Source organism: Micromys minutus (assembly GCF_963924665.1).
Source record: "Micromys minutus genome assembly, chromosome: 20".
Taxonomy (NCBI): Eukaryota; Metazoa; Chordata; class Mammalia; order Rodentia; family Muridae; genus Micromys; species Micromys minutus.
In genome coordinates, this window is record NC_137955.1 from 45,050,775 (window position 1) to 45,064,727 (window position 13,953).

General features: G+C 42.7%; 1 protein-coding gene across 2 annotated transcripts in view; it reads left to right on the forward strand.

Annotated features, from left to right (window-relative positions):
* The window catches only part of CTNND2 (catenin delta 2), a gene marked incomplete at its 5' end in the record, with an annotated part of 778,908 nt that overhangs the window by 550,673 nt on the left and 214,282 nt on the right, over nucleotides 1-13,953 (forward strand). For both annotated transcript variants that reach the window (XM_080933837.1, XM_080933838.1), the window contains one exon: nucleotides 284-416. In XM_080933837.1, coding sequence (XP_080789963.1) covers nucleotides 284-416 — 133 coding nt within the window. The remainder of the gene's footprint in view (nucleotides 1-283; nucleotides 417-13,953) is intronic.

Here is a 13,953-nt window from a genome sequence, read left to right on the forward strand (position 1 = left end):
ATGGCATTTTGATTCATATTTTCTCAGTCTTTCATAAATTTTCAGGAAGTTCAAATCACGTCTGTAATCTTCATGGAGTATAAACATATATATTCATATGAATACTTAAGAGCTGGTACCTAAGATCTTTTCAGAAATACTGTCTGCACCGGACCCATCTGTGCATGAGGAAGCTCAAACAGTTGTGAAATGTTGTCTTTGACTGTTAAGCACATTTAGTGGATGTTAGGAGAGTTGTGTGTGCTGGGTTATTCCTCATGTTCTCCTGCTTCCTTTGATCCAGGGAGTTTGGATGGAGAGACCCGGAGCTGCCTGAAGTGATACAGATGTTACAACATCAGTTTCCTTCCGTCCAGTCCAACGCTGCAGCTTACCTGCAACACCTCTGTTTCGGAGACAATAAAATTAAGGCAGAGGTAAGTGCTCACAGCGTCACTGAGTGAATGGCATTGGTTCATAAACACTCAGGAATGTGCAGAGCCAGGCCCAACAGAAAAATACAGCAAAATGGAAATTACAAGCTTCTGTTGTCAGCTTGTAGATTCATCTTTGAGACCGAAAGGCAGGGCAGTTTCCTGTAATTAATTTTGTGTGTGTGTGTGTGTGTGTGTGTGTGTGTGTGTGTGTGTATGCTCCTTTCCTGCTTGAATACTAAGGACAAAGGGCCAGGCATCTCTGCCCTTAGAGAAGCTGAGAAGTGGAGATTTCAGTGCCTCTGAATGCTATGATTTGTCCCCCTTTTCCTAACTCTGTCTTTGGAAATAATCTGTCTCCCAAGACTAAAAAGTGCAAGACATTGGTTGTTATCCCCTCAATTAGAGTCAGGATTCCCGTCAGGCCATCTATCTTTGAGAACTTATTAGTAGGATGATCACTGTAGGCTTTACCACAGAGCCAACTGTTCTGAATCATTTCCTAAAGTAGCCCGGGATATAATATGGATATATGTGATCCATTAAAGAGAATGTTGTCTGTGTCCATCACATAAATGGTTGTTAAAAACGCTCTGTGTTTTTGGGATGTCCTAAGGTACTTAGAACATTGTGTCATATTTTATTTCCTGAAAATTACCATGATCATTGCAGCTAGTTCAAATTCCTTTTTTTTTTTTTTTCCTGGATAAAGGATACACATTTGCAGGCAAGTAGCTGAGTAACCAAATTTTCAAAATATTTTATAAGCTGTAATGAGTCATCTCTGTATCATGTTAGCGACTTTGAATACAAGTCCAAATTGGCTTAACAGTGGAGGGAAAAGATTTGAGGATGCCATTGCAATTTATTGTGGATTTTTGTCTTGCTTTTGGAAGAATGTCAGCCAGCAGATTTTCATTTAAGAAGTTGGTTTGTGGCTATCATTGGTACAAACGCGTTTGTTTGTAGCTCTCAACAATCTGATTTGGTCCTTCAGTTATATTGGTGACTGGAGACATTTTGAACTGTCACAGTTGGAGAGGGATGTAGTGATGGAACTGGTCCCCAGAGGGAAGAGATTAGAAATACCATAGAGCCTCTTATAATGCACTGGGTACTTATACACGGCACATGATGACCTGACCTCAGATGCTAAGGTAGACAAAGTTTAGACAAAGAAATGTATTGGCCATCGAGGATAAATTTAAAATGCAAAAATATGCCTATACTATTAAGATGACCTAAATCACACGGAAGTTATGTGACAGATACTCCATATAGACACCATCTTAGGATCTCTGCTTTGATAGCTCCTCCATATACAACCACTGCATAATGAAGGGCAGGCTCCTGATTATGGACCGTGGACTGACGATGTTCTGAGAGGTAGAGCTTTTGAGTCCCAAGGTCAGGAAAGTTTTGCATTCAGTCATTGGCAAAATGTGGATCCAGAAGCACTTGGCATGCCGTTCCCAAGCCAGCTGTTGTTTCTGCCCCAATCCCAGTACTGGTACTGAGGTTGCTGACGTCATCCCCCTCCCTGGGATGTGCAGCGAGAAGTGTTGCTCTCATGGTGAGACTCTTGCCTTGTCCACCAGTGGTTTGCCAAGGGCCATGGAAAGGACACTGGCTTAGCACTGTGAATGGTTGGGCAGTGGGTTTTTACCTACAGACTGTCTCCTCTGGTTCAAATCTCTTGCTGGTGTTGAGGGGCATGGGGTGTCTTGTGCTTTCTATCTGGTTGTTTAGATGACAGACGGAAGGAAGAGAGAAGTGAAAGCTTTTAAGCTCCCAGAAAAGGAAGCTCTCCAGTCAGGCTGCATTGGCACTGTGGCTCAGGGACAACTTCACTTGTTTGTCTCGCTGGTTTGCACACACGCTCAATAGACAAGCCTTAAGGCATTGGCTACCATGCAGCCCTCCAGCAGATCTCAGACTTCCTTGTAGCTGTATCAGAATTTCCTCTGCGCCCTGTGGTGGGCAAAGGCTGTGCAGTGAAGGGTAACCAGCACGTCTATCACAGCAGATAGAAACTTCCTGTGCCAGGGGCCAAGCCTGTCATCTGGAACAGAAGCCATTGTCTCCTGGGACCTTGCTGCTTATCTTTAAAAGAGCGGAGGAACAGGAAGCAGGGGGAATGATGTAATTAAGTTTTAATATAAAGATATTTTAAAAGGCAAAATTACAAAAGCAGAAATGTGTGCCTGGAAAAACTAATAAGGCTGAAACTGTATGGGAGGGGCCTTTGTGGGACTGAGTGACTTGACCTGTGCAGTAAACATACTTCATCCCCTGTTCTGTGGCTAAGAGCACAAGACATTGGGTTCTAGCTTTAGCTTATGAATGTATTTACATATCAGAATGTGGGTGAGAACGTGTGTGTGTGTGTGTGTGTGTGTGTCAGTGTGTGTTATATGAAAGTGTGCTTGTAAGTATGCATGTAGTCTTGAGTGTGTCTTTGTACATGTGTGAATGCCTATGTACATATAGGTATGTGTGATATTCTCGTATGTGTCAGAATATGTCAATGTGTGCATGAGTGTATGTAAATCTGAGTAAGTCTGTACGTATTTGTGTGTGCACACATGTATACATGTATTCCTTATTTTGCTGTGTCACTGAGCTGCCTGTATCACCTCTCAGCATCTGGAATTTTCTCCAACAGCTAGTTCTTGAAGGATAGTTCATATTATCGATGGATCTCCTCCTCCCTACTAGTTCTCCCATCCTTAACTCTGGTTCTCATGATCTGGATGAGAAGGAACACTAGGGTGGTGTAGGACTGAGCCGAGAACACGAACTGGATCAACCCCCTTTCTGCAGTCACGTGGGGAGGTATGCATATGTGGATGGACATACGCACACACAAATGTGCAAACTCTGATAAGAATTCTACACTGGCTTGTTTTGTCCTCTCTTCCTTATTTAGAGTCCAGGCTGTTAGTAATTATTCTTCCCTTTGTGATGGATGGCTGCCTGTCATGTTTTCATATCCAGGTATTGATTTTTGTAATTACCTGTTGTCCAAACACTAATCTGGCAGGCACTTGCCTTTCCAAATTTACTCAGTTCTCTAGTCTCTCTCTTGCATTTTATGGAATTGATTTAGCCCTTCCGTCTACATTTCATTATTGGTATTGACTTTGCTCACACAATGGATAGGCCATTGAGCAGAAGGCAGAATTAAATCTCCTCTACACAGAGAGCCATAAATCATAGCTCCCCCATTCCTGATGATGTTTTGTACAGTTTTTTTTTTTTCTTTTTTAAATAATGAAGTCAGGAAATTCAGTTTTGTTCAGAATGATGCTGGAACTTACAGTACAACGTCTTGGCTCACTTCCCTAAATCAACAGATGAAAGCCAGCCATCTCCCTTTTCCTAAGGAGCTGATGATGAAGCTGAAGGTGAGCATCCCAGCAGCTTTCTGTAGTGCAGCAGAGCTGAGGAGTCGGTTCTCTGTAGTGTCTGCTGGGCAGTGTCCAGTGACTAAAGTGAACTTTGCATCCCTCCGAGTGTCCCCATCCAGGGTATGACATTTAAGTGGATATACTCTGAACATCAGCAAGCATCAGTAGATTGGGAGAGATGGGAGGGTTACACAGAATTCCTTCCAAGCCTAAGGCAGGATCACAAAAGAAGCCCCTGAAGAAACATTACTGTTGAATGGAGGAAGTGGAGGATCTGCGCTCTCCTGATGTGGTGTGTGAGAGCTGTCTTGCACTTGCCATACTTCCTGTCCGTACAGTGGACAGACATCTGATATCTGAGTATCTTAAATGGCCAGGAGCTTCAGCCATCATGGTGGATGACAATAATGTATGAGCAAGGCTTGCTAAATTGAAGATGTCACAGTAAATTAGCTCTAAGTCCGAGGGGTATGGGATAGGGAAGCTTCCTCAGGAGTGTCCAGCAAGCATGTCCAGGAGGTGCATCAGTACTGATAACTTCTGAGCATGTTCATCAAACCTCGCTTCGTTCTTTCCGGGAAGCCTCCTTCAGTTCAGCAAGCTAAGAGCATCCCGTGGATTTGGAGATAGTACCAAAGTCTTTGTGAGTTGTAAAGGATTTGGCTTACCTCTGCTCCTTCCTGCATGCCTTCCTTTGTTTACGCCCTAGAGTAGACCAGAACATGAGCCTTCCTGTCCGCACATGGAGAACTTTCTGTCTGTGTACTGCAGCTTTGTTAATTCGTACACATCGTAGAGATTAAAAAGCACTCCTACCCTTGTAAGTCACAGTGGAGGATTGTTTTGAATAATAAAAACATGAATATTATTAGTCTACTCTCTATTTAAATAAAATGCAATGAAATTAATTAGCTAAATGAAAATTAGCTTAATAAAAGTGTTAAGTGTTTAAATTAAGGACGTGTCCTCTCTTGAATATATGACCATTTGTGAGCATGTTGTTTTTATAGAAACTCAAATGTTGTAATGTGCTCCCCCCCCACCCCCTGCGCCCACCGCCATGTGTGGGAGAAATTTACAAATGGCCTGAATCTGTCAGTAATGAAAATTTAATGTAGACTTTTTGACCTATTTTCTCTTATAAGAAAAATTATCTTGACTGTCAAATATGCAATTGAAGTATGTGATAAATCTACCACTGAACTTATGCTAGGCCAAGATAAGGAAAACAGTACCAGAAAAACAATCCTGAAGGTATTTGCCCAGCCCCAACCAGCCTCTTCGCAATTATGCTATTCTAGCTCCTGAAGCCAGGTTTTATTGTTACAGAAAGGTGTGTCTAATGGAGATAAAGAAAGGAGACTCACAGCTGGATTTGCACTAAAAGGGAGATTCAGATATTCCTATTACGTAGGTTAAGGAGTCTACACCTACCAGACAAACATGCAAGCAGGGTATTGTAATACCAGGCCTTCCATACCCTGCAAGGCTAACCACAGCTCCGGAGCACTTAGAGGAGTGCTTAAAGTCCAGCTAAGGACTTTCTGCTTTCTGCAGAGATGATAAGAATAAAATCAGAAAATCAGAGGTTGCCAGAAAACTATTATTAGCGATACATCCATTTAGAGGTGGAGGTGAGCTCTTCTGCTTTGACAGGTTAGTTTGTGTATATCTGTGACAATTCTTTTTCCTTTCGCTTGGGACAAGAGCTCCCCAAGTAGCCTGGCCTAGTCTTGACTCTCATCCTCTGCCTTCTGAATACTAAGATTTATGAGATTCATACATGTGTGTCATGTGTGTCACCATTCCAGTTGTGAGTATGCGTGTATGACTCTGTGTGTGCGCGCGCGCACGCATGCGTGCCTGTGTACAATGTCCAATTTGTATTATGTGCACTTCTTTTTCCAACTTGAATGTGTCCTTATTTAACTGGAACAAAGAAATTGATCTGTATGTATAAATGTCCCATTCTCCATAATGTAGGTTTTATTCAGACTGATTTAACACATTTCAGGTGTTAAAGGAATTGGGACTCGTTCCAGTCCTACTACATGTAAAGTGGTTCACAATTTTATTTCCCTTCTGATCCTTTCTACTTTGTGTAATTCAAGGGAATGTTCTATCCATCTCTTCACTCAATTGCCTTTGAATGATTCCTTCTCTACCCTCATTAAAAAACTGTACCTCATTTCTTTTTTAGGGGGCCTGTACTTGGTTGCTAGGCATCAGGGAACAAAATGGCATTGCTCTTATGGAAAAGGTGCCGAAGCCTGCACTTGAACTCTGACTGTATGTGGCTCTATGACCTTGAGAACATGCTTTGCCTCTCTGAGTCCTTGACTACCAGACTGAACAGTGGCCTGGGGGGCTCCATATCCCGTGGCAAGGACAGGACTCTGCTGACAGCACAGAGCAGATGTCACCTGGGAAACCTTATAATGCAGTTCAGTGTGAGACCAGTGTGAGAGTTTTACAGTAAAACAAGCTTTAGCCACCTTCTTGGCTTTTCCACCTCCGGTGATCTGCTCCTATGGGCTAGGAGATGATGAAAGGAGGTGGGGATGTTAATGGATACTGCTATGAGACCTGTTTCCAAGGAGACCCATAATCCCATCAGCTACAGTCAAGGCAGGTGCAGGAAGGAACCCCAAACACTTTTGCAGATAACAGCTGGGTCAGCGGTTAGTGCTGCAGAAAGCCGAAAACTTGCCAAGATCACAGCCCCCATGGGCACCGGAGGAAAATGGTGTGTCGTCCCCCGTCCCCCATGATGCCTTGCTCCCAGAGCTAGTACAGAGTGAGTGAAGACAGTGACCAGTACATTTGTAAGAATTTTCTCTGAAAGCCTGTTCCTTCACACGAGAAGGACGATGGAGGACACAGAGCAGCAGTTTTGGAGCCTCAAAGGGAAAGGATTCATCCCCAGTGGAGGAGATAATGGGTTGCCAATATTGCCAACAGGCTGTAGCAAAACCACAATCAAGAATTATACTTTCCCTTCATAAATATAGCTTTGGTCTTATTTGCTTATATCATTGCAGATATGATAACTCACAAAAATGTACTAATCGTAGTCTTGGACGCTTGAAAGAAGGAACCTATAGATTGGGGACGTCTTAGCTTCTCTCACTCCTGGCTCCTTTCCACTTGGGAATTTCTCACAAATCCCACACTATGTATTATATAAAATGTGTCTATTTACAATATTCAGTGATAAGTCATTTATTTAAACACAATTCTTTTATAGTCATAGAACACTGACAAATTTCCATACAGAAGAGTCAGAGGAGCTTACTTGATCTGCATAAGCAAATCGTAGCTTTAATAGTGTGGGGTGAAGATGTAGTTTATATTTTTCAGAGTTGACCAGTCTTTTGATGTTATACATTTTATCACCGAGATCACCTTTTTGTTTAAATATGTGTACTTAAGTGGTACATGTATGTTCAGAATCATTGCAGAAATTACTGAAAGTTCTTCCCTAATCTCAACTCAGACATCAGTTTAAAAATCAAACTTTTTAACCCAACCCAATTCAAAGATACATCAATCTGGTATTTGAACACTGAGGAACAATACTAGGAAAATACTAAAGGAGGGGTTGTTTTCTATAATTGAACTATGGTGTTTCTTTGAGAACGGGATATTGTGTACATATGAAAATTTTGATTCCTGAGATATTATCATCTAAAATTAAGGTGCAGTGCTAGGGCAGCATTTGCTGGCACTATGTGCTATAGTGACAATGTGTGTCCAGAGCCAATGCCACGGTACAGCCGAGGAACACACTACCAGGGACTCCTTGGATTCATTACATGTTAGAATCTCAGCTATTCTTTGGCTGTTGCACAGTTGAGAACTTTTTAATGCTTTTAGATGGCTTATAAGTCCCATTCAAATACACAGCCTATAGGGCCACAGCCCGAGGGTTGTTGGAAGGAATTTGGAGGATTTCTGGTTAAGAAAGTGTGACTAGGCCCTAGGTCATCCCATGGAATTCTTTGTTCTTACTTACATGGACTCATCTTGGGACTGTTAAAAAGAGGATGGGCAAAGTGAGACTTTGGCCCCATGTTCACATCCATGCTTCATCTTGTAAATGTATGGACATTGTTTAAAAGAACTGGAGGGATCTCAAAGGATGGATGTGTTCTTTAAGAATGAAAAAAATTAGCTCTGAGAAAGGTTTCATTAACTACAAACTGCAAAATAAAGACGCTCAGATTCATCAGATAGTTAATCTTCACAGTGGGACTCAAGAGTTGGCTCAGCAGTTAAGAGCACTGGTTGCTCTTGCAAAACAGCAGGTTTGAGATCCTATTCCACTTACAAGCTGTTTTTAACTTCAGCTACAGAGTATTCAGTGCCCTCTTCTGACCCCAATGGGCAGTACACACACACACACACACACACACACACACACACACACACACACACACACACACGGTGCACAGATATACATGCAAGCAAAACACCCATGCATATGAAAGAAAAACAAGTAAATCTTTGGAAAAAGAAATTTAACATTTATAATCCTGATTTATAGGTAAATATCAAAGTATTCCGGACACTCGACAGTTGGGTCCTTGGTCTTTAAAACTACTTAACTGTGTTTTACCCTGAGGCTATAGGCTATGTTCAGTTGTCAGTAATAAATTCATATAGGCTTATATTTACATTTTGACTGACAGAAAGAAGACAGAATCATTCCACATACTTTGTAATCCAACAGCAATTTCATAAACACCTGCTAAAGAGATATAAAAGAAAGAAAGAGAAAAGAAAGTCACTGGTGTATTTTATTTTATATTGTTTTGTTATATAATTGCCCTAATCACACAGCAGGAGAGGGAGATTGTGGTAAAGAAGGAAGAAAATAAGGAAGGGAGGGAGGAAGGTAGGGAGAGAGAAGGAGGGAGGGAGGGAGGGAAGAAGAAATAAAGAAAGAAATGGAACATGGTCATATAAGCCAGTATTCACACTGATCATGAACCACTTGGCAGACAAGACTTAACAATCCTGAAACTAAACAACCCACACCTCCTGGAAGATTCTAGAATGTCTCTGCTCACATAGGAAGCAGCAGAGCTGGTCCCCTGGCTCACAACACTTCTGAACACAAATGGCCTGTTAGACTGGAGCTGTCAGCCATCCAAGTCAGCTTTATAGATTATTAACATCTGAATAGAGTAGAGCTCCTGAGACTCTGACAGTATTGGAACTAATGAAGTTCAAGCCAATGAAGATACTCAATACGCATCCATACTTTACAGGGCTATTATCAATCTGGAAATCTGCTTTTTTTTCATTTCTCTTTTAAAAAAAAATCCAGAAAAAACCAATCTCAATTTTCTTTTTATCTCAGATACATACAATCTATTTTAAAGGCTTTCACAGCAGATATGGTAAGTATCCTACACCTAGTCAAAAAGTCATGTGACAAGGCCTGGGCTTACTATATGCTCTAAGACATGGCTTTGAGGCCATCATGATTACAAGAGAGGAGGGTGACTGAATGTAAAGAGTATGATTTCGGTAGAGCACTGAGCTGCGTTGACAAGTGTTCAGAGCCACAGAGGCAGACAGGGAAAACTGCAAGAACTTTAGTTGCTTCACAACTAATGAGCAGCGTTTCCTAGATGCTACTCTGTAGTGAGTAGGAAAGAGCAATTGACTGTAGTGAGATCCTGACATATAGTAGGGATGCTACGAACTGTTAGAAACATGGAGTAAAAGAAACAGGAAAAACGACCATGGAGGAAGAGAACAAAACACAGAAGGGTGGGAGGAGAGGAGGAAAGTCTTTTTTTTTTTTTTTTTAAGATAGTTCCAAACCACAAGTTGGTCTCAAGATCGTCAAGGCTAGACATTACCAGGCACACTCCTGGATACTGAAGATCTATCCTCCCTTACCTAAACAGCAGCAGGTATTCAGGGAGCTCGAAGGACATGGAACAGTCAATAGGATCAACAGAAGGACAGCCTTGAAGTTTGGACATATGACTGCTATTCCTATTCCCCTAAGCCATTAAGCCTATCAAAGGTGATTAGAGGCTTGTTATGTACTGGAGGGAGATTGCTAGCATCCCAAGGAGTCATTTCAGAGCTGAAGTTCCTACAATTTTCTAGAAGATACCAAAAAACATCAACATACAAAAGGACCTGCTGTCCACCAAACTCACTGATTAAGTGCAAAACTTCATTCAAGAGCTCCCTAAATTTGATTGGACCACTAAATACACGGGTAAGTAGCCTCAACACCCAGCTTCTTTGCATTCTTTCTAGGGATTGTTCTTCTTTCCTGGCCAAAGCATAGCACCAGCCTATGACCATTCATGAAAACAATGACAAGACTTACAAGGGAGAGCACAGACAAAATGTGACTATTTTAAGAGCCACCTCCTTCTCTCCTATTGACAGTCAAAACACCAACATCATTTATGCCCAGACTGTATTCTTCCTCGTGAACTGTCTGTAGAGACATCATAAGTGACAGAGTCACCCTTCTACTGTGCAGTCTTCTTAGAAAGACTTTCTGTCTTTCTTCATTGAGATTACCTGAAGACAGAGTCATCAGCCCGGGCTTTGGTCAATGGCATGACCATAAATCAAGCAACAAACTCCGTGACCTTCGTACTTCTTCATGCAGAGCAGATGGTGATTTGTCTCGATTCTCCCAGACCCAAGCTCAGCCGTGCCATTTTCAAATTAGTTCCTCCAGCTTCCCAAAGCATCCCAGCGGTTGGAGCGCTGGAAGATCATGTATGGGTCACTACTGTGGAGACAAGAATTCGGATGTCAGAACAGGAGGGCAGAGCTGTCTCCCGCTGTCCACCAGTGTGCAGATAAAAGAGCTGTTCTCTTACCTTCTGGAGGCCCAAGTGCTGCTCACGAGAGCATAACCTCGGACCAAACAGCAGCCCAGAGTATTAGCTTCCTGCTGCTGCTATTAAAAAATCACCACGAATCCAAATAAAGTTGTCATCTTAAGGGTCTAGAGGACAGGCATCCAAAATTGGCCGCTTTATGCTGAAACCTGTTGTTTAATGAGCAGGTTTTATGTTTCTTTTCATAGCATTGCTATGGTAGAGGCTATTTGTTACTGCTGCTTCCTCTTCCTCCTCCTCCTCCTCCTCCTGCTGTTCCCTCCTCCCTTCTGCTGGTACTGCTTGTTCCTTCCTCCTCCTCCTCTTTTCCTTCTTCTTCTCTGACTGCTGCTGGTCTCCACTGGCTCAGAGCACTGTCACCCTTCCAATCCGCAGTCTCCAGCTGAATCTTCCTCACACTGTCATCTCCCTGACTCAAAAATATTTTAGCTTTGTGGTAGCACTAAAAGTAACTTCTGAGATTCTGCTGGGCCCATCAAACCAGGGCGGAGTAAGTCTTTATTTTGAGGTCAGCTGATCAGGGACCTCATTCCATCAGTAACTTGAACTCTCCTCTGTCAAGGAGCATACTCGCAGACACCAAAAGTGAGACCGGGAATGTCTTACGGCACCAGGAAGAGGAGCTGTTGTTCCTAATACTTCAGCTTCTTAGAGCAAAGAAATGTTTCTCTTCAGAAGAGCCCTGGGAAGCCACCTCAGGGAGAGGAATCTGCTGTTGCCTTGTTGTGTGGAGTTGTATCTTCTCAGATAAGGTTCAGGACTCCCTGACAAGGATCCAGACATCAGTCTTTTCCTTCAAGGTGACTGCGTGGTCTTCAGCATTAGTTGCTTTGATCACATACCCCACCACTCACCATGACGAATATCCTTTCAAATACTTGACTGAATAACCAGTTTCCTTGGTCTTCACATTCAAGCTCGCTGAGCCCCACCCCTGAGAGTCAGTCTGTATTAACAAACCCCTCGAAGTTTATTAATATACCCAAGAGAAAACATAACCGATGTTTTCTTACCCCTGCCACATTCTCTGGCTCAAGATAGAATTTTTCTGCAGTGATCATCTAAGACATGAATCAATAGATGGTAATTTGTTTTGCAATTCAAATTTCTGTTTTAATATTTTAATTCTGTCTTTGACCCAGAAGACTGGCAGGGAAATGTGAAGACTTCTCATTATGAATAATCCCCCTTATTGTTCTGACTTTTATCTGTCTTTTCACCTTATAACCCAGGCACACCTCATTGAAATCTAAATTCATGTATAGATCTGAGTGATACTGATTTCACATGATTTTATATATTTTTACATTATGGCAAACAAGACATCTGCATATCTATAATTAGATAACATATTCAGGATCAGCCTCTATAAACAAGACGCAGGTGCACACAGCACACAAGCACACTGCTGGCATTTACTTGTGGGGAAAATTACTGTTGCTTCATAAATGGAAAAGTTCTGAGAAAAGAAAAGACTTCCTACATATGTAATAAAATGTTTGCCTGAGCTCCGGTTAGATTTTCAGGGTTGTATAATATTCTAAAACTCTGAAATACCTGCTTGGGCACTGAAGTCTTTGTAAGATACTGCTTTCCCTGCTCTATGTGCTTCTAAAGGGGAGACTGCAGTGACATGCTTCCTCCAGCAACACCACACCTAAACATACCCAAACGGTGCCACCAACTGGGGATCAAGAATCCAAACATCTGAGACTATAGAGGGGGGCATTCTTATTCAGTCCATCATAATGCATTCATACTTACATGTTTACATGCATACACACATTCATATATATGTATATGTACATACTTACATATGTACACGTGTATACTAGTATTACTGACTTTAAAACAACCAGGAGAATTGCAGAAATCTTTTACTCCCCATAACCAAACCTCCTTCTTCTTTTAGTAATAAATAAAAGAGCCGATATGCTTAATGGGGTTTCTTAGCAGTTTTATTTTTATTTTTAATTTCAAAGGTCATGGAGCATCAAAAAACGTGTCAAAATCCTAGTGTGGCATGAATGCTCTACCTGGGCTGATGGACACAGTGATAAGTGACTAACACCTAACCTGTCCACCAGCACCTCTGACGGTGCCTGCTTAGAGCACATGCCACCCAGGAGTTTCTAACCAGAGTTCTCTGTCCTAGAGAAACAGGAAAAGTAAGGCCGGCATCGGGTGCATGAATTCTGTTCACAGCAGGTTGAATCTGGTGGAGCCCCAGGGAACCCTGGGTGGTGGCAGTATTCCCCCCCCCCCCCCCCCCCGTTGATCAGCCTTTGGAATTCCCTGCAGGCTGTCCCGGCAAGATCCAGCAGCAGAGCTGAGGAAAGTCACAGATAACCTCTGCTCTTACCTTCTGTGCTCTGGCAACAGTTCTATCAAACTGAAAGTGGCAGTCGTAGTCTACACAAGTGAGATGTGTGCAAACCCCCACATTTGTGTGAATATCTGTACAGCCGCAGGTGTGAAGGGTGGGAAGAGACCCTAAGACAAATCTACACATTCTAAAATAAAATCACTGGAGTCACGGCACGCCTACCCAGATGGGTTGCTGTCCCTGAAGCTACAACCTCCACGGCTGTTGCACACCCTTTACTCAAGACAGCTCCTCTCACACTGCCACATCCAACGCTTGCACCTTTGTGTGGATGTCAGCATCTTCCTAGGGTTTCCTGGGCCCTCGGTATCTACCTGTAAGAAGCGTTCTGTTCAGCCTGATGACATTCGTCACCCCATCTGTCCATTCTCCACCCTTGAAGTCACTCAGTGGGCATGCAGACTGCCAGGCATTGGGGCTTCTGGCCGAAGGTTCTTGCTGTGATCACGTGACTCCATTTGGTTCTCCGCTTTTCTTTTACAGTACCCAGGAATCTTGAATTCTGTTCCCCTAAAAATCCAAAGCATCCCCAGTCCCATATCAATTTTGAAATCTGCATATCAGGGGAACATACTGTCCCCTAACACTAATGCCAGTCCCTTTCCCCAAGCCTACCACCCGAGGATGCCACAAAAATGTGTGGCTCTCTGAACCCAGGTGGCTCCATGGGCAAAGGCTGTTTCCATCAAGCCTGAAGGCCCAAGTTCAAATGCCCCAAACTGACATGGAGCGAGGGGAGAGATGACACCTGCAGGTTATCCTCTGATTTCCATAATGTACACCAGCACGTGTGCATCCACACACGTACACGTGCTCCCATAAACACAAAAAAGAGTAAAGATAAAAGGAACAAAGTT